The sequence below is a fragment of the Cygnus olor genome, chromosome Z (genome assembly GCF_009769625.2).
Source record: "Cygnus olor isolate bCygOlo1 chromosome Z, bCygOlo1.pri.v2, whole genome shotgun sequence".
NCBI lineage: Eukaryota > Metazoa > Chordata > Aves > Anseriformes > Anatidae > Cygnus > Cygnus olor.
Window position 1 is genome coordinate 63,486,342 of NC_049198.1, and position 21,228 is coordinate 63,507,569.

General features: G+C 36.4%; 1 protein-coding gene across 3 annotated transcripts in view; it reads right to left on the reverse strand.

Annotated features, from left to right (window-relative positions):
* The window catches only part of DMXL1 (Dmx like 1), a 90,095-nt gene that overhangs the window by 14,567 nt on the left and 54,300 nt on the right, over positions 1 to 21,228 (reverse strand). For 2 of the 3 annotated variants that reach the window (XM_040540762.1, XM_040540764.1), the window contains exons 24-35: positions 20,003 to 21,093; positions 18,623 to 18,814; positions 17,353 to 17,429; positions 17,010 to 17,137; positions 15,080 to 15,328; positions 14,580 to 14,693; positions 7,347 to 7,510; positions 4,799 to 4,938; positions 4,393 to 4,478; positions 3,640 to 3,841; positions 2,258 to 2,375; positions 895 to 957 (exon numbers count right to left, since the gene is read on the reverse strand). In XM_040540762.1, the coding sequence (XP_040396696.1) occupies positions 895 to 957; positions 2,258 to 2,375; positions 3,640 to 3,841; positions 4,393 to 4,478; positions 4,799 to 4,938; positions 7,347 to 7,510; positions 14,580 to 14,693; positions 15,080 to 15,328; positions 17,010 to 17,137; positions 17,353 to 17,429; positions 18,623 to 18,814; positions 20,003 to 21,093 (2,624 nt within the window). The remainder of the gene's footprint in view (positions 1 to 894; positions 958 to 2,257; positions 2,376 to 3,639; positions 3,842 to 4,392; positions 4,479 to 4,798; positions 4,939 to 7,346; positions 7,511 to 14,579; positions 14,694 to 15,079; positions 15,329 to 17,009; positions 17,138 to 17,352; positions 17,430 to 18,622; positions 18,815 to 20,002; positions 21,094 to 21,228) is intronic. The other variant, XM_040540763.1, reaches the window with a different exon arrangement.

The following is a 21,228-nucleotide window of genomic DNA, read 5'->3' on the forward strand; positions in this document are numbered from 1 at the left end:
AGAGGAGAATACCTTTTATTAAAAGTAAAAACAAAACCTTATCTTTTGGAATGGGTCTGGCTGCATTGGAGTTAACTTTCCCTGCAGCAGCCCATAGAGTGTTGTGCTCTGCATTTGTAGTCCTGATACCACACCAGTGTTTTGTCTATTGCTGAGCAGTGCTGGCACAGCATCAAGACCTCCAATCCCCACAGAACCAGCAGTCTGGGGCAAGCAAGAGGTGGGGAGGGGACATCACCAGGGCAGCTAAACCAACCAAAGGGATACTCTATACCATATGGTGTCACACTCAGCAATAAAAGCTGGGAAAGGGGATGGAGAGAGTGTAGGTTCTCATCATGAAGATGTCTGTCCTCCCAAACAACAGCTACTTGCACCGAGGTCCTGCTTCCCAGGATGTGGCCAAACATTGCTTGTTGATGGGTAATAACAGCAATTTTTTCCCCCTCCTTGCTTCCATGCAGCTTTATTTTGTTCTCCCCCTCTTTCTTTTCCCTTTAATTAAATTATCCTGATCTCAACCTGTGAGCCTTTTACTTTGAGGAGGGCAAATGAAAGAGCAGTTGTGGTGGAGTTTAGCTGCCCAGCAGGGCAAAACCACCACAACTGTGTTATGTGATAAAGAAACCCTCAAAAAATTAAGCTGTTTTTTCCTGTCAGTTCCAACTACCTGCTTGCTAACACTGTTTTATCATATAATTAATCATAAAAAGGTAGCTCAGGGACATGACAGGATGTCTTTGTTTCTATAACTCAAGTCTTTTGAAAAACTGATTTTTTCACTTTATTTGCTACATCAGCAATGTCTTTTTAAGGGGTACCAGCACCATGTTAAAAAGGAAAGATTTCATAATGATGTACGGTCTAATTAATTTAATTATTACTACTGTGTACCTTATTGATGATGGACTCCTCCACCATAGAATTTTTCATGGTTTCATTATGGTCCTCTACTGACTTCACCAAGAAAGGAACAACCACAGAACAAAGAGTAGAGATAAGACATAACATGCAAGATATCAACGAAATCCTTAGCCCCTTATTGTTTAGCCCAATACAATTAAAGCACAGTCTGTTCGCACACACATATACTTCATTTACATTTTCTGTTACCTAGTAACAGTAATTCCCAAATTTATGTTCTCTTACTTGATTTCAGAAAGCACCAATTTTTTTCTATAGTAACAGCACTGTCATCTCCAAAATCTAATTTCTTGGAATATAAGTAAACTCCACTGACATATTGTTAGTAACAAGAAGATACAAAATAAAGCTAATAAAATATGCTTTACACGTTTCTAAGCCTTGCACCAGCATATCTAAAATATTCCAAAACACCTTATCATACAGCACAGCAACATGGCTGCGTTAACGGAAAACATTATCAGAAATGGTGCATCTTCAAACACAAGACAAAAAGAACAACTTTCCTTTTAAATGTAGTCTATACTGAACACAAATAGCTTCAACACAAATACCCAAACAAGGTAATATTCCAGCTGTGACAGTACAAAGATTAGCTCATACACAACTATTTGCTACCATTATTTTATTAATCATGAATACTCCTCCTGTATATTTTAGTTTGTTTCGACCTGCTTTTTTCTCCTCTAATTCTGCTACTCAGAATTTTCTTTTTTTTTTTTTTTTGGTGCACGTGTTTTAAGTGAAACAATGAGTTTCTTTGAACTGCTGGGAGTAAGGGTAAGCAAAAAAAAAAAAAAAGAGCAACTGAAGAGAGGAAAAAAACAAGACTCCATATCAGAACCGTAGCTTGAACACATTTAACAAAGTCTGCAACCTGGAAAGCTAGAGCCTGGGAGATGTTACCAGAGATAAAACCTGTTACATGACAGCCCTGACCTCTTTTTTTCCTCTTTTTTTTTTTTTTTTAAGTTAAAATTGAATCATAACGTGATAAAAACCAGTGAGTAAATGCAGGATGACCATGGTAGGGAGAAACTCAAACTTCAAAATTTTGATTAGGTCACCATTTTTGGCCTTTGAAATTTTGATGTTTGTCATTCTTTTGAGGTAACTTCTATATCAACCTTAGAGAGAGGCTGACTTTAGCAAAGTTTTTTCTGTCAATTTACAATCACAGACTGATTATTTCTGTTTTTAATAAAAAATACTGTGAATTTTTTGTCAGGGCCAAGTTGGTTATCTGTTCATACCCTGGAAGCAAACATGCCAGCCAGATAACTTCACAGAGAGCTACCTGCAACATATTATGTACCCTATATGCCATACCAACCTCATTTAAGCATCGCTTCTTTGTAAAAATATTTCTGATAAAGGTTTCCTGGACTTCTTCCTGTTTAACCAAGTACTGCCAGAGCCTCTTCACAGACAGGGCAACATGATTGTTAGATCTAGAGAAAAAAAATCAAATATTACTCATACTTACGGGACATTGCAATAACTTATATTCTAATCAAACTATAGTCAGAAGAAATGCAAAGGCAAACTACAGCTAAACATCATAAAACACCTATCCACAAACACTCTGGTACCATCTTCCTGATAAACCTACATGTAAGAGTAGGACGACCACAATGAAGAAAAGAACATGTTGCATTTTAACCTCCTATCTTGGGGCAGCTGAGATAAATCACTTTAGGAGATTATGGAAAAATAAGGTCAACATACAGATTATTTATTAGTCCACCTCATTCTTCACAACATGGATTTTTTCTCTTTATTGCCACTGAGTGCTTCTACTACAAAGAAAATGAATGACTGACACTTCCTTCCAGAAACACGTTATCAGTTATGCAACATCTGAAACAACCATGACTTTATGGTAAAAAACAAAAACAAAAACAAAACCCAACCAACCAAAAAACAATAAAAACCAGAAGGACTGTAGATTCAGATCAGACTTCAAATGTTGATACTTATCCCTGAAAACTGTACAGCAAAGCAAAACTTGTAAATACAAACAGCTGATAATGGTAAGTCAAACCCATGAAACACTCAAATCACTTTAAATTATGATTTTAGAATAAAGCCAGGTAGCAGATGCACATCAAGCTGTTCATCTTTAATCAACGCAAGTTACTAAAATGAAGCGTGATAAGCCTGAAGTACTTTACAATAAAAAGCCAGACTATCTGTTGATTCTGAAACTAAAGGTAACAGTAAAATTAAGGCAGCAGAAATCTTTTTAATAAAAGAACGTTTAAGAAACTGAGAAAATCTTCTGACTGAAGATGTAATTATACAGAATTACCACAACGATGCAATTTATTAAATATTTCTTCTTTGATTTTAGGAAAAGATACTGACGAACAATTTTATTCCCTCCAAAGGTAGGACAATTATTTAATTGTTACTCATCCTTAATTATCATCTCAGGGCAAATTTGGTATTCTTAATTTTATTGTCAACCACAGCTCTTCCATATTGTTACTAGTTAAAAAAGAAAATTAGAAACGTTGACTGCTTTTTCTGGTTTTGCTCTGCACCAGATGTGCGTGAATTCTGATGCATACTCACAGTTTTACAAAGGATTAGAGCAAATCTAGAAACTAGCATGACACTGCTATGAAAGTTATGGCCTATCACATGCACCGACAATGTAACACTTCATTTATTTACTATATTATAGTCAGCATTTACGGAAATTAGACTCACCTGAATGGAGTGTTTGTAGGTTCAAGTAAAGTTTTATGGCGAAGCAATGCAGGACCAGCAGCTAGAGCATCTTCAGAAGCATGAACTGAAATATAATGTTGAGGTGGACCACCATATAGCTCAAGACGTCGCTGAAGAACTTGTTCCCAGCGCTGTAGTGTTTTCAGAACTGCATGGCATATTGGGGAGCTAACTGGAAGCTCTAGAATGACATGTAAACAAAAATAAACTACCCTAAATCTCCCTTATAACCACAATGTAGACAACTCCACAGTTGAATGCTTAAGTGTATTTCAAATACCTCCAAAAATAAGCTTTATTCAAACTTCAACTTGACTATTGCAAGTATTTGTGCAGATTAACTACTTTGTGCTACCACTGCTACATAAAGGAATAGCCTTCTAGAAGGCCAACAGAAATTAAACAAGTGGTAGGAATGATGTAACTTGAATTACAAAAAAATTATAGGGGTTCCACCAAGAAATAAATATTGTAAACATTCTTGCATGACTTAGAGGCACAGAAAAAACAAAGTATGCAGAGACTCCTGCTAACTGCTGGGCACTCCCTCTCACCCACTCCTCTTAACCACTCACAATGTTATTTCATAAACATAACATTATGGTAAACTTTATCAGAATAATTTAACCCCAGACTATGGAAAAAAAACTTCAGGACTAAAAATAACATTCAAACATATTTACTGTTCAAAACATGACCATTACACAGAAAGAGAAAACTGTTGCTTACTACCTGAAAGATCATGTCCAGCCAAAGGGTAGAAAATCTTCAAGTTGTGAAGTACCAGCTGAACCATTGCCAATCGCATCAGTGACCAACTAGCAAGAGAATACAAGTCACTTGTCAATCAGAAATTTTTTTTCATGCATTCAGTTACAATTTCTTAATGCTTTAAATCCTCATGATAAACTGTTGATAACTACAAACAGTATTTCAGAATATTATACATATTTTAAATTGAAAGATCACTGTACCATGTATTATTGAATAAAATAATCATTGTGAAAAATTAACTAATAAGTCTAGATAATGCACTTTCAGAAAACATCAGGTAACTGGTATATTATCTCAAAAGTAAAAGGCCAGAAATGCAAATCCAACCATTGCAGAAGACCCTGCATTCTAAGAAGTTACTCACCTGTACGAATTTGAATTGGAATGCTCCTGATTACATGAATTTGTTGCAAACACATCTCCATCAGTATCCTCATCATCTTCACCGCTTTCCTGACTCTCTTCTGAATCATATTCCACTCTACTTTGTGATGGAAGAAAAGGCTAAAAAATTACACAATATTCCTTGAGTATCTTCTACCCAACATACAGTTTTACATTATCTTTTTAAAAATAGATCTACATAATATTTAATGTTTTATAAAAAAGCAGATGTCTCATCTTACTCACTTTAGTAATATGGGGAGTTTGTACCTCACGAAAAGGTTAGCTGTCTGTAAATGGGGGACTTCAACCACCCAGATGTCTGCTGGGAAAGCTACAGTGCAGGCTGTAAGCAATCTAGAAGATTCCTAGAGTGTGCTAAGGATAACTTCTTGGTCCAGGTATTAGACAAACCAACCACAGGAGAAGCATTACTGGCCCTGGTGCTTACCAATGCAGACGAAAAGGTTGAGACTGGAGGCAATTTGGGCTGCAGTGGCCATGCCCTGGTTGAGTTTGTGATCTTGAGGAATATTGGCCTGGCTAAGAGCAAAGTCAGGACCCTGAACTTCCAAAGAGCAAACTTCAAGCTGTTTAAAGACCCAGTGGATGAGATCCCCTGAAACACCATCCTCAGGGAGCTGAACAGAGCTGGAAACTCTTTAAGGATGTTTTCCTTAGAGCACAAGAACTCTCTATCCCCCTGCGTAAGAAAGTAGGCACGGAGGGCAGACATCTGGAATGGCTGAACAAGGACCTGCTGGTCAAACTGAGGCATAATAAAGAAATGCACAGGCAGTGGAAGCAGGGACATGTGGCCTGGGAAGAAAGAGTACAGGGATGCAGTCCGAATGTGGAGGGATAGGATCAGGAAAGCCAGGGCATGAATAGAACTGAGCTTGGCAAGGGATGCAAAGAATAACAAGAAGGGATTCTAGAAGTACGTTGGTCATAAAAGGAGAGTGTGCCCCCTCTGATGGATGAGAAGGGTGAACTGGTAACAACGGACATGGAGAAGGCTCAGGTATTCAACAACAACTTTGCCTCAGTCTTCACTGGCAGTCAGGCTTCCCACATCTCTTGAGTCCCTGAACCTGAAATGAGGGCTGGGGGAGCAAAGTCCCTCCCACTGTAAGCAAAGAGCAGGTTTAAGACCACCTGATGAGACTGAACATGTACCATTCTATGATAAACACTGCATACTTTAACAATTATTTTTCACATTATTCAAAATTCTAACACTGAAAATGAAAATCGTAACATTTTTACAATTCTTATTTTGCTTTCCTTTTACATCAGGTGCATCAAAACACATGCAGGATGCAAAAGCTTGCATTTGTCAGAGAAAAGCCAAAACCACCACTGCATTGCCTCTCTTTCTAGTTATTCCAAGGGCTCAGAGCTCTAATGAACAAAAAAGAAATCCTATCCCCTGCCTACAGAGTTCAATATTTATGACAAGCCTACAATCAGTGCCCCACTGTGCTATTCAGTATTTGCAGTTTCTTGTTTCTCCTTGATCCTAAAATACTGCTTACATATTTATTTTGCTGATCTGGCTAATACATGATATAGAAATGCACCATAGCACTTCATAATAATAGGTAGTTTTCTACATAGAGAGGGATCTCAGACAGCAAACTTGACACAAGGCAACGTAGTTTGATTTCTATTAAATACAGAAGTTTATTTCACCCATTTTAAATAGATGATAAAAAAACTTCTCAGGAGAGATGTGGACATACTGGAGAAAGTCCAGCAGAGGGTCATGAAGATGGTCAAGGGATTGGAAGATGGAAGGACTGGAGCACCTCTCCTACAAGGAAAGGCTGAGAGGTGGGACTGTTCAGCTTGGGAAGAGGAGGCTCAGGGGGATCTTATTAACTTGTCCAAATACCTGAAGGGAGGGTGTAAAGAGGCTCTTTTCACACAGCCAGGCTCTTTTCAGTGGTAACTAGTGCCAGGACAAGAGGCAATGGGCACAAACTGAAACAAAAGAGGTTCCCATCTAAACATCAGGAAGCATTTCTGTACTGTGCTGGTGACAAAGCACTGGTACAGGTTGCCCAGAGAGATTGTGGAATTTCCCTCCTTGGAGATCTTCAAAAGCCACCTGGATGTGGTCCTGGGCAAACTGTTCTGGGTAGCCCTGCTGGAACAGGGGTTGAACAAGGTGCCTCCAGAGGCCCGCTCCTTCCTGTCATAACCATTCTGTGATTCTGCAATTCTCACATTCCTCATTCATCAGAATAGCTAACCCACATGCCTATACTCTAAATGTAACAAGTATTATTTTGTTCATAGCATTACCTGAGAACAAACTAATTTTGTAACAGCAGTTTTAAAAGAAAGCTGTTTTAAAAAATAGCTATAGGCAATATTTTAGAAAAAGATGAAATACGAGTAATAACAACAGGTGGCTTTTATCATGCATCTAAATTGGTACCTAGGACAAAGACTAAGCAGAAGATACTTACAATTGGAGAAGTGATAGAAGATTTTTAACTTTCATAACAGCCAAAAATTACCTTTGCAATGAAGTAATCCCAGATACTAAGCTCAGGAGGAATAAATCTTTCTTTGTCAGATGAAGATTCTTGATCTACTAATGGCAAAGCAGGTGACTGAGAACTCTCTTTTGGAGAGGTTTTTGACGAAAGCCTGAAACGTTTTTGCTGTTTCCCTCCATCATCTAAAGAAGAAAAAAGTACATGTTGCTTAGGACTGTCTGCTCTACCTCCCTACTACTTTCAATAATGGGATTCATAATAGAAAATAACTTAAAAAAACCTTCCTCATTATAAGCTTTCAGAATTTTATCTTAACATTTCTGTAGCAAATAAGCATAGAGAACGTTAATCCTCAAATATGCAGAACTAATACAGAACTGGAGCTCCAGAAAGGGACAACCTCCCAGTACAAACAATATGGCATAGCAAAGTATGCATAACTGCATTAGTTTTCTTCCTACAGATGCAAATATAATGGCTCAAGCAACAATATTACAAAACTAAACCTTAATAAGCACTATAAGCACTAATGAATACTGATCTATGCCTGGTTTTTTTTTTTTTTTTTAAAGGCAAGCCAACAGCCTTGTCTTCCAGAATATATAGAGCAAATACCTACCCCAGATTGCCATTCCTACTCCAAATTTTAACCAACTGTTCCTTCCAGAGGAGGTCTGTAATTTCTCCTAACTAGTACAATTCTGATGTATCTATTTGTCCTAACAATGTACATCTCCAGCAAACATGAGAGGTCCCATTTTAACTAATACAATTCAATATATACCTTATCAAACCAGGAATAATTGCAAAAACTAGTAATTTATAATAATACTCCAGTAACAAAATTCCTAGGAGCTGGGGGGTCCACTCACTTCCCCCAGCATTTACTTTTTTCAGAACAAGGAGCATCTAAGAGATTTCTCTGAAAGACATTCTCAAGGATTAGAGTACTCAAGGAAACAGCTTATTCAGACTATCAGAAAAGTCTTAATGCAGTTATACAACAGATAAATGAACAGGCTTTGTTTCAGATCTCTTCTTGTTAATCAAGAAGTATGAACTTCAAAAATACAGAAGTAATGAGTTACTTAAAAAGAAGCTCACAAAACCATCTAATAACCTGAAATCATTCTGGTTCTTGGTAGGTGAATTGTATTTCAATAAAACAGAAGAATGATAAAGAAAAGGAATGATATAGATTGTCACTGTCCATAGGCAATAAATTAGTAGTCTGGCTCTAAAGAACACTTCTGTAGTGACAGGGAGGAGGGAGAGAGGAAATTACGGAGATGTGATGTAACAAGGCAGCCTTAATTCATCTTCAGTTACAGACCAAGTGGACTTGAATCAGCTTCCTACTTGATTGTAAAATTTGCTTATAACTTTAAAGTAGATACATATATATTAGTTGTATACATTACACACGTATATTAGTTTCTAAGGTGAAAAAATCAATGCAATTAAACTTTATTTTACCTAAGAAAGTTTAAAGATTAAGATGAAAAAGGAGTAAATTTTTTGAACTTCTTTTTGAAATTAACAAATTTTGCAACACGTATTTTATGGGTATTAAGCATTTACTTTTTTCTTAAGCATTTCAAAATCCCCTTTTTCTAGGTAAGATTTGAAAACTGTATCACCCAAAAGAACCATGAAACATACTTAAGCACTCACTCGCTTCACCCCATCCCTTGGTTTATTTTTTGCTCATCACTTGGAGAAAAAAAATGGAGAGAAAACCCTTTCATTCAAATGCCTTTTTTTTTTTTCATACAGCAACAGTAACACTAGGTAGTAACACCAGTCATAAAAGATCATATCTGAACACCTCTACTAAATAATATGGTATGCCTTGGCTTAAGTCTTTGGCTGATGTAACAGCAGTAGTAAGACAAGGTTCCAAGACATGTAGATCCACAGACTAAAAGAGCTGACTGGGTGATTAGATATCCATTATCACTGACTTCAATTCTCAACAAGTTGGGCCAGATATATTTGTATGACCTACTAATATGAACATCACAAAAGTAAGAAGGTGATTTATGTTTTAATTCTGTTGTTTCTTTCTGCTACCTAGGGATCACAAAACTAACTTCCACAGAAGCTTCTGAAATTACTTTCTCCTGTAATAAAGCTGGAGATGGCTCATGAAGAGCCAGCATCCCTCTGTATGTCTGGAGGGAGCTACTACATGTAAGTATTTCCTACACCCTTGTTTTTTGTTTTCATGTTTTATCCACAGAGGACTTTAGAGTCTTGATACACGCTTGAAAGGTCATTTCCTTCAGAACCCTTATGGATACTCCAATGACTTGAAAACAGAAGATCTAACACTTTGGACAAAAGAAAAACAGTGCTCATTTAAGAACAGTTATATTCTTCATATGAAACTCACATGCTCATCACATAAATTAAGCCACCTCAGCCACGCTGAGGAAAGCAAGATTTAAGACAATTTTATGTAAGAAAAAGCTTTCATATTTTAATGCCTCATATCTAAACAATGTTTTAGAATTATTTTTTCTTAAGTGGTCAAATTAATGCTCTGTATTCACAGTGGCTGATGGAATTCTGTCAACTTTTTAGCTAGGAAAAAAATATGTTTATCCAAGGATTTTCAGAAACAAAGTGGACTATAAACAGTGGAACTATAAAATAATTTGTATAGAATTTAATAAAAGATTAAGACAGTATCTCATCTTTCAGCATAAACTTGAAATTGAGATATTTTAAATATTTTGTACTACTTTATTGTAACGTCATTTTCTTTTTCCTGTAAGGGCTATTATTAGAAAACCACTTACCTGTATTAAAAGCCAAAAACATTACAGCTGCAGTACAATGCATTTTCATTATTTAAAGCTCATCAGCTAACAAAGAGCATGCACATGCATTACTCTGTATGAAATATTAGCAATTGCTTAAAAAATAGAAACTCACTAGGCATAAAGATAAGGAGCAAGTGTTGCATGATACAGAAATAAGCAAGTATATGCTTGCAGATTGCTTTTGTAAGCAGACTTCAAAAAGCAAATGCTTTACTTTAAAACAATATTCTTTCCACTCTGTTGGATTATTCTTTTTAAGACTACCACAGGCTGCCCGTTAAAATATAATTCAATATTAAAGGCAATGAAAGTACAATCATCCGAGTGGTTACAAATACATAGTACTGATGCCAATCTATTTTTTCTGCATTCAAAAAAACTTTATGCAAACTAACAAATTTATTAAAAATCTTTGTCATTTGGGATTTCAGATCACCATTTCTATTCATTTGCAAATTTTACATCTATTTTGTATTCAAAATTTATTTTCAGTCCCATTATAAGACAACTGTAGTGTTAATGTTATCTTCCAAGAAAAAAAAAAAAGAATCTTTCCAACAAGTAAAATGCTTCTATTCCTGCAGAGATCTAACAGATGCAACAATATTCAAAAGATCTGTTGCCCATGTGACCTCCTTTTCACCTCACCATGAAGTGCAAAGAGGCAGATCTCTTTCAATTTCCCCCCAAAAATAAAATGCTAGTCAGACATACTGTGCCTTATTGAAGATTGTACGCATGCATCAAGCACCAACACCCCAATGTGCTATGAAAAATGCAAGCCTTAAAGAGATATAAAATTATGTTCTTTAAAAAGCATCAACCTTGGCTGCAATCATCAGCGCTGCTGAAGCCCAAAACAAGGTGGCCTGGCAAATACATGACAAAGAAATGTGGATTCTGAATCTCACCTTGAATCATTTTCCTAAATGTAAAGCCCTTCACAGATTCCTGTAATCCTTTGGGAAGCTATAAACGCCCATGTCAACAGCAGCCTAGTGGAAGTCTACAGTGACGGACATTTTTGTCTCCAAACCTAAGGAGAATCTGCACTTTGCATGGTTACAAACTCTGATGTTTTCACCATCATGTTCTGCTTATGCATGGATAACAGCCCTGGTCTACTCGGCTTCAGTAACCAAGTTGATTAATTTAACAAATTAGCACTTGACAATAGTGATACCCATTAAGTTTCATAGGATTATAGTAATCAAGTTGTAGTGTACTATATGATTAGTGTACATGCACAAGACTTTTTTTTTTTTTTTTGCATTTATGCATCATTTAAGGAGTAGCAATTCACTGAAAAACTGAAATTATACATTAACCTCTTAGATGTTTCTGAATACATTATTTACGTTACAGGCATTTTAATAAATGGTGATCACAAACCTCTGAAAAAGTTAGAAAAGCACAATGAAGTGCTTTGTGGCATACACACGCTTTGTAGGCCTTTCCTGTTATGATCATGTAAGGCTTTTTCTACTGAGCCTAGATAGCTCCATCACAAGGCAAACCTCAGGCCAACTTCTAATCTGTTTTAATGGCTGGCTGAAATAAGAATGAGACAGAGTAATAGCGAGAAGACGAAGACATTAATAGAGAATAGAAAGGCCACACAAGTAATGAAGTGCTCAGTACTGTTCTGCTAATCTCATCTGCTTCTCAAAACCTATGGTATGTTAGGCAACTTATCATAGTAAGAGGTGACAAAGTTTATCATTTCTTCCTACAGGAGTCCAACTATAGCAGTAATGAGATACAATATTTGCGCTAAAGCTTTTTTAGTTGCTTGGAAAGTTAACATCATCATCAGAGAAAATTAGCTTGTTCTAACAGTCACATACTATCCAATTTCTGACAATGTCTTTTCTACATCTGAAACCCAAAATGACTTTAATTCTATAAAGTATACTTTGCAAAATATTCAGTCTGGAAGAAGTTACGTATTTAACATACTCTTGCAGCATGGAATAATTGAATATATGAAATGAAACTATGGATTTCTAACTGTTAAAGCAAAATTCAAACTTTTCATTAAGAACCCTCTGTATTATAGAGGAAGTACCATCTCTATATAGATCTATGTTACACAGCTGTTTTGAAGAGAAACTATATAGAAATATGATTTTGACACTATTTCATACAACAAATAGTAAGGTTATTTTTCAGATGCTAATTACCTCTTTGAAAACATAATATATCCACTATTTTAAGACATAAGGATGGGAATTCTCAAATGCTAACTCAATTTGTCAAATTCTTTTGTTGCAACTGCAAATACAAGAAACGTGGCTGAGAAGTTTAACATAAGGAAGCATTTGAACTGCTATGCTTTTTCTATCTTTACTGTGAAAAGAAATGGAGTGATAGTTTTTTATTAAACTAATTCTGAACATAGGTCAGGATTTTACAAGAGTACCAAGACCTATTTTTTTTTGTTCCTGTTCTTTTACTTTGTGACTAAAAAATCCTAATAACAGATCATATTTAATTACAAGGTATTTTCTTCCAAAGCTGATTGTATGCTAAAGTTAACTTAAGTAAGGGACGGCAAGGGAAACCACATGACAACTTTATTGGCCAGCTATGTACATATTGCTATGACCTTTAAAAACAAGTTTGAAACCTGTAGATTAACAACCACATTCAGACGGAAGTGTGATAGAACTGATGGAGACAGGGAGAGACGTATGCTGGACATGCATGACTACAGGATCACATAGTGTTATCTAACTAGAACTCTTAGCGTTAAGAATTTTTGGCTGTTGATCTCCATTTGAGAGTGAAAACATGTCACAAAAATATAAAAATAAATTTATAAAAATAATTTAGTTATAAACAACAAAGTAGGACACTATATCAAATCTAAATTAAGTACTAGATTCACTTCTCAGTGTTCAATGCTGAATGCCAGAATTAAAATAGACTGACAGTAAGGGCACAAAAATATATCTGATTTAAATCTGATTCCTCTGCTTACTGGGGTTCTACTTATTCAATCATTCTCTACTTGCTCTAGACACACATGCATTAAAAACAAACAATAAGATTATGGAATCTGAGAATCACATAGGTTGGAAGAGACCTCTGGAGGCCACTGGTTCAACCCCATGTTCAAAACAAGACTGGCTTACATCAAGCTAGTCAATGCCTTGTTTATTCAAGCACTGAATAACTCCCAATATTCCACAGCCGTTTTAGGCCCCTTTTCCAGTGACTGATTGTCCCTACAAATTGATATTTATTTTCAATTTCAGCTTCTTGACTCTTCCAGCAACAGTTTTACTAATCCTGCAATCAGACAGCCAGCAGTCATTTCTAAGAAAAATATGAAGTAGACAGGCCTTTAGAAGCATTCAGGATATCTTGTAATGTAAAGACAGTTATCTCAATTTCAAAACAGTAGTAGCAACATTAAAACACTCCAGTATACAGTTATCAATACCTAAGAAACTTAGAACTGCCAATAAAAGAAGCCAGTTTTGGTTTCCAATTATGCAATCCTGATATGGCGAACATATTCGACAAAACGTCCAGTGGAAATATTTATTAAATGCCAAAGAGAAAACTGATCTGACTACAATGAGAATGAGAACTTTGATTAAATATCACTACTCTGTAAGTATTTTTCTAAATGTCTAGTAAAATCTGTATGTAAACATCTAATTTCCTCAAATGCGAGTTCGTAAGACATTTTTATATGTAATGTATGATACCAATAAAACAATATGTAATTTATATGTAATGTATGATACCAATAAAAACAATACATAATTTATATATAAGTTACAATATATATACGTATATATATTCAGATATAGTGTAAGATGTTACCATGGTTTAAGTAGATTAATATTTATAAAAAAGGTAGATATGATAGTAGATATGTATGATCATTGCTCTTGGTTTTACAGAAGTCCAACTACCTTAAAGTAGAAATCTGTACCAAAAGTATTACAAAATTCATTCTGGATAATTTATTATCTGTATTTAAAACTTGAAGGTTGTTTGCTTTCCTAAAGGGTTCTCAGACTATCAAAATTAAACAGCAACAAGGCACTATTCTTTGTAATGTTTAGATGAACACTTAGAAATCCACATGCATAATAATGCTTATATTCATGAAGCAAAACAAGCAGCTCTCTAACAAAGACATGAAACACTTCTGATCATTTCAAACCATGGTCAAAATAACTGTGTTTAAAATTGATTTCAAAGGAAGTATAGTAAGATTACTACAACACTGTCAATTTAATTTTTTTTAAAGGCCCAATTCAACTGCTGTTATCATTACAAAACATTGCTTTAAATTTTGATGTCATGGCTTGCAAACAGAAGTTTTTCCTCTCTTTCTACATATGCAAAAAATCACACATAGCAAACTGCATGTAAAGGCCTAGTACTAAATCTAGCATCTTGCCTGAAGATTTGGTAGGACTATGAGTATTGAAGGCAGTTAGGGATTTGGAAAACCCCACGCATTCCATGGAGAACACTACTACCTGATGTGGGCTAGGCATTGAGAAGTGCCTACCTGCCAAAGAGAGAAAACATACTGTATTTGTAAAATGGGAATATATTCCTGTTAGGACAGAACTGGAAAGCTTTAAAATGAACATTAAAAACTAGGTCATAACAGCAGAGAAAATTTTCTATATAAGATGAATTTAACCCCTAATATTACATCAGTTGTACTACTTTAAAACTATTTCAATACCATTCACTTCTGTTTCCTATTCCCTTCTACAGAATATGCATGTTAATAATTTTAGTTCTTTGTTTTTCATTGCAGATCTAAAAACATATTGTATTATCATTGAACACAAACTGTTTAAAGAAATTACTCTTAAGCTTTCAGCAGTCAAATCATTTTTAACAACATCAAAAAAACACACAAATACAACAAATACAAATACTAACCAGTTTTTGTCTTTAATTGCAGCTGTCCTCTACTGGGCGTATGAGCTCCTCCTCCAAAGACAGCAGACCACATTTTGTTGTTAAGTTGATGAGCCATAATTCGATACAATTCATTGCTAGAATGCGTTGCTAGGCCATGGATGAACAGACTCAGATAGACTGCAGTTAGTATTTCACAAAGTAAAACTGTGAGCCCTGGCTGGGCTTCCTCACCAGCAGAATTCAAGAGACGTACTAGAGCTGTTATTCCTGTCAAAACACACACACAAAAAAAGAAAAAACTGTATGCATGTGTGCACACTGGGGGGAGAACTCACCTTTGACTATTTTGATATTTCTTGATCGTTATTTTGAATGACAACTTACATCATTTACTACCTTCTAGTGTTGAAAATTCTAAGTTTGAGGAAATCAAAAACTCCAGGAGACAGGAGTGACATGCTTATATTTTCAACAGTTTGTCATAGCTTTTCAGCTTCATGTTTTGGACTTACAGTTGATGATATACTTAGCAACTTTTCAACAAAAAGAGAAAAAAATCAGAAAAGGTAATTCAAATTTTGTTTAAATATAACACTGCCAGCTTTAATATGCATGAATCTTCCTTTCCCTATGTCTCAATTTCTCTTTTCTTCTTATTTCTTTCAGGAAAATGTTGTCTTTATTCTCTATATTTAGTCCAGTGCCTCACAATGTATTCATTATACACTATTAAATTCTTACGCTTAAAATAAAAGTATTAATCTTCCCACTGACTTTCCTATCGTGCTTATTTCACCAGTTACAAACCTAACTCCACTGTGTTGAAAATGCTGTATTCCCACTTAACAGTACTAAAGCCATACAAAAATCATGTTTGTCATCTTAAACTACCCATTATCCTGTGTTTTGCTGTGTTTTTATACCCCTACAAACAGTTGTAGAGTTTCAGATATGGCATCATCTGTCTCACTTTGCACACATAAGTGAAAACACAAATAGTTATAGCCAAAGCTACAGCTCATGTGTTACTCTTCCAATTGCACACAATGAAAGTGTGTGAAGTTATTCAAAAATAGAGAAATCAGTTCAAGGTGACATTATCTATAAGCACAACTGCTTACAATCTCTTGTCTCATTCACTACAAATTTAAGCCTGTAATTAGTGAAACAAGGAGTGCACATATTACAAGCTGATTTCTCTCCAAAATCTCTAGATACAGTGACAGAAAGGCTGAGAGGCTGAAATAACATAGCATCAAACACAAACACTATGAGGTTCTCAAAAAGAACTCTTTAATGTGAAATTAAATCCCATAATATGAAAACATATTTCTTCGTTTTGCTTATGTTGAAGTTACTGCTGTAAACTGAAGCCCAAACAGATGTATTTTATGTAGCTTACACTCTCTCTAATGGGACTGGTACAGTTTCATCTCAGCATGGGCTGTTACCTGAAGTCCTATGCGGGTTTTACAGATATTTGTATAATATATATCATTTATTACAAACTTCTCATTTTCAATAGTTTCAGGTTAGCTCAACAGCTGCACCTAAGCTACAATTATTCTGAGACTGAGCACAAGCTAACATCGCCTTTCAAGTTATTTTCAAGAGTAAAAAGTAGTGAGATTGACCTGCTGCCAGCAGGGAGAGCAACTACAGCACAGGACAACAATTCACCAGACTTTCAGTTTAGTGGCTCTCTACTATAGCACCAGCTAACAATTTTTAGTAAGAAAAAGATGCATCAAACAACTCAACTTAGGGAATAAACACAATTACTAGCTTACAGATTTTTAAAACTGAAGATAATCTTTAATTGTAAGAACTTATTTTTACCATTATTTTGTTACAAATACTACTAGAAAGTCTGGAGCATGGCTACATGCTCTTAAGAGTGGATTCACACAATTAAGTTTTCATTAAGAAACAAAAAAACTCTAGATACCTGGCCACTGAGAAGGCGATGTATTGGGAGTCACTGTTTCTTCTAAGCTTGTTGTTCTTAGAGAGTGGCGCTGAGTTAATAGCACTGTCTGATACACTGTTCCAGTGAACTGATTTGCTTGGAATGAGCTGTAAAACATAAATGGGATGTCGTATTTACTAAAACAAACAAACAAACAAAACCTCAACCCACACAGTTAGATTTAAAACTATTCAAGTTATAACCCTTGCTATATGGAGGCAGATGTGAGTACCGCTTTCTGGTGCTCTGTGCATTGTATACACAGTACAGTGAAACTGTATCTTTACTGTTCTCTAGAAAGTGCTTCTCAAAGACCTTTTACCTGTAGCTGTGGCCATCACAAAGACATTGGTAGATGCAAGCAGAGAGGGATGCTGCTAAGGTATGCATTACATGTATCTGGAAAACACATATTTATAAAATGTATTACACATAAGATGAACAGTGGTTAGTATCATAGCATTTAATACATACAGATTTGTAACAGTGGCACTTAATGTGGAAGATACAAGTACTCATGGCAAAAATTCATTAACAAAGCCACGTTCTCTTCAGAATTAATTTCAAATTAAGTCAATTCACTTTTCAATGAAACTCACACAACCCAACAACACATAATCAAAGCTCAGCTCTAGCTGCACTATTAAGAAACACCACCATCTTAAACCACTACATAACAGTTCTGAGTTACACTTAAGACAGCATGTTAATATGTTGGCTCACAATTACAAATGCTGTGCTTCATAATGAAGACTGCATCTTAGCATCTCACAAATTCTTGTACAGGTCTCCAACACACACAATGTATTCAGTATCACAATCACCACCATTATTTTTGTCATAGTTGATAGATATTTTATGTATCACAAAACACATTTTTATATAGAGCTAGAGAATCTGTTGACCTAATGGTTCAGTTAAAATTTATTATAAACACTTATTTGTCTGTTCCATCTGAAATTAAGCACAGATGAGGAACTGAGCAATCAATCTCATGAGTGTTCTCTATAAATCCCTAGTAAAACTTAACACACGTAAAACTGCAGGAAAGATTTAACCTAAAGGTTTAGGTCTAGCTTCCAGTCCCAGCCTAAATACAGAAGAAATCTTATGGAAACTTAACTTAGAAATAAAATAGTTATATTTTACTGTATGAACATATATGATGTTTCACAAAAGTGTTTGAGTTTTTTGCACCTGGCAGAAAATCAACTTTTACACTTCAAAATTTAATTTTACTTAGGTCTAGGACTGAAGATATGGAGTTTACCATTAATATAACAGAAATTATGATTGTATTCTCTGAAAGCTAATTGTGACATTGCCAATTGTGACGTTGGTGGTATAGTACAACATCTTTTCCATAACGGATGTCTTCTTGGACAAACGTCCAGTCCTGAAAGAGGTCAGTCCACTAATTCAGTGATATTATTTTCAGCCTAAGATCAGTATTACAGCAGAACATATTTACATTGTGTTTTGTTACTTACGTAGAAGACGTAACAGGAAGTTTTCATGCTGTCAGAAAAACATTCATGACTTAAACTGGACAATGACAACAAGAAATCCAAATTACCGCAAAAAATACGCACCTTGTTGTTCTGAGTATCTGGATGAGGTGGCGAATCAAGGTTTATTATGGCATGTAAAATATCATGAGTTAAGTTACCAAGATGTAACAATGGATTAGCCACCACTGTTCTGACACTAGCTGTGCAAGCAAATAGGAGAGGTATGGAGCTTTGCTCTGGCAGAGGTGTGGATGGTATCTGTATGGACTGCTCCTAAAAACAAGCAAGAAAAAACGCACAGAATGGTAGTAGAACCTCCTAAAGTGAACAAAACTTTTAAGAAGGGAAGGAAGTTCTAAAATAACAAAAAGAAATCCATAATCTACAGAAAGCAAAGCATTACATTTATAATAAAACAAGTATATACAATAAATCAGGCCCATCCTCTTTAACATCTTAGATGATCTGTATGAGGTAATTGAGGGCACCCTCAGTAAGTTTGCAGAGGGCACCAAGTTGGGGGGAAAATGTCGATCTGCTGGAGGGTAGGAAGGCCCTGCAGAGGGACCTGGACAGGATGGGTCGATGGACAGAGGCCAATGGAATGAGGTTCAACATGGCTAAGTGCCGGGGCCTGCACTTTGGCCACAACAATCCCATGCAGAGCTACAGGCTTGGGGCAGAGTGGCTTGAAAGCGGTGCAGAGGAAAATGGTCTGGGGGTGCTGACTGATGCTCACCTGAACATGAGCCAGCAGTGTGCACAGGTGGCCAAGAAGGCCAAAGGCACCCTGGCTTGTATCAGGATGTATAGTGTGGCCAGCAGGACCAGGGAGGTGATTATCCCCCTGTACTCTGCTGTGGTGAGGCTGCACCTCGAGTGCTGTGTTCAGGTTTGGGCCCCTCACTACAAGAAGGACATCGAGGCCCTGGAGTGTGTCTAGAAGCTGGTGAAGAGCCTGGAGCACAAGTGCTATGAGGAGCAGCAGGGAACTGGGGTTGTTTAGTCTGGAGAAGAGAAGGCTCAGGGGAGACCTCATTGCTCTCCGCAACTACCTGAAAGGAAGGTGTGGGGAGCTGGGGTTTGGCCTCTTCTCCCAGATAACTAGCGATAAGACTAGAGGGAATGGCCTCAAGCTGCACCAGGGGAGGTTCAGGTTGGAAATTAGGAGAAACTTCTTCTCAGAAAGAGTAGTCAGGCATTGGACAGGTTGTCCAGGGAGGTGGTGGTGTCACCATCTCTGGGGGTGTTCAAGGAAAGGTTGGATGTGGTGCTTAGGGACATGGTTTAGTGGGTGATACTGGTGGTAGGGGGATGGTTAGACCAAATGATCTTGGAGGGCTTTTCCAACCTTAATGATTCCATGATTCTATAAAAAGAAAATTTCAACAGTAATATGAAACATTCAAAAAATCTACAACTCTGAAGAAGAGAAAACACAAATTGATTTCCCCCACATACCTGCTGAGATTCCTGCAGTAGCAGAATTAATTCCATTCTAACAGATGCCAAACCTCCACCATGAGAACCATGAAGTATGCAGTAACTAAGGAACATTCGTAAGAGAGACTGGTATTTCAGAAGCCATTGACGTCTTTTCTGAAAGTTTTCTTTCTGTTGCATGGCTTTTTGCTGGTCAGCTAAGTCTTCAGTATTTTCATGTAATGCAACTTCCTCTGTCATCATGTTAATTCCTGACTGTATCTCTTCTACTTCAACACTATAATCACAGGTCTTTTGCAGAGCTATCACTTCTCTTTCAAGCCACTGATAAAGCTGATACCTTAATTTCCCACCATCCACCTCATAACCAGTGGACAGCGTTCGAAGCTCTACAGTAAGAATTTTCAAGCATGCTCTAAACTTCAGCTGTGCTGAAATTATATCTTCTGATGGGCTCAGAATATCTTTTTCATCAATTGCACTAAAAGATTCTGTGTAGCTAGAGCTTGTTTCGTATGACTTTTCACTTCTCTTCAGAGGTTTTAGCTCCTTCATCACCAGGGAGGAATCTTCACTCTCATCACCTTCATCACTGTCTGACTGTAGTTTCAAATCTTCATCTTGGAATACAACATTTGGTTGACTCCAGTCAAATGAAAGAGTTGAACTTGAATGTTTTCCTGAAGAACAATCTGAAGATGACCCTAGACCATTCAACACAGGCTGTGACCAATCAAAACTGGAAGCCTGATCTTTTGTTTCCAGCTCTTTAACTGGAGAAGATGGTGAGAAATCTTTACTAGTATCCATTAAGCTAGGGGATCTACAGAATGGCTTTGACCTCTTGACAACTTTGGGCATCTTTGATAACACTTCTAAGGCCAACATAGGACAACCAGCTTTTAAATGAGCATATGCCGTGGTGAAGAAAAGTCGTCTTTCACCTAGGTTGATTTTGTCAGCTAATCCATTTTCTACTGTCAGGCAAATGTGTGTAGAAGAGGCATCAGAAGAGCCAAAATGACGTCTCAGCAGGAGAGGATGTGTTCTTAAGTAGTTGTAGAAGTTAAACACTGCAGGGTTACAACTTGATGAGCCATCTCCTTCATCTGAAAAGATGTTGCATCATGAGGAAAATCTACAATTCCACATGAAATAATACATCTGAAAATTTCTAAATTCATCAGAAGGCCATTAGGTCTTAATATTCGTTCTGTTGTTGACTTCATTCTACCCCTTTTTTC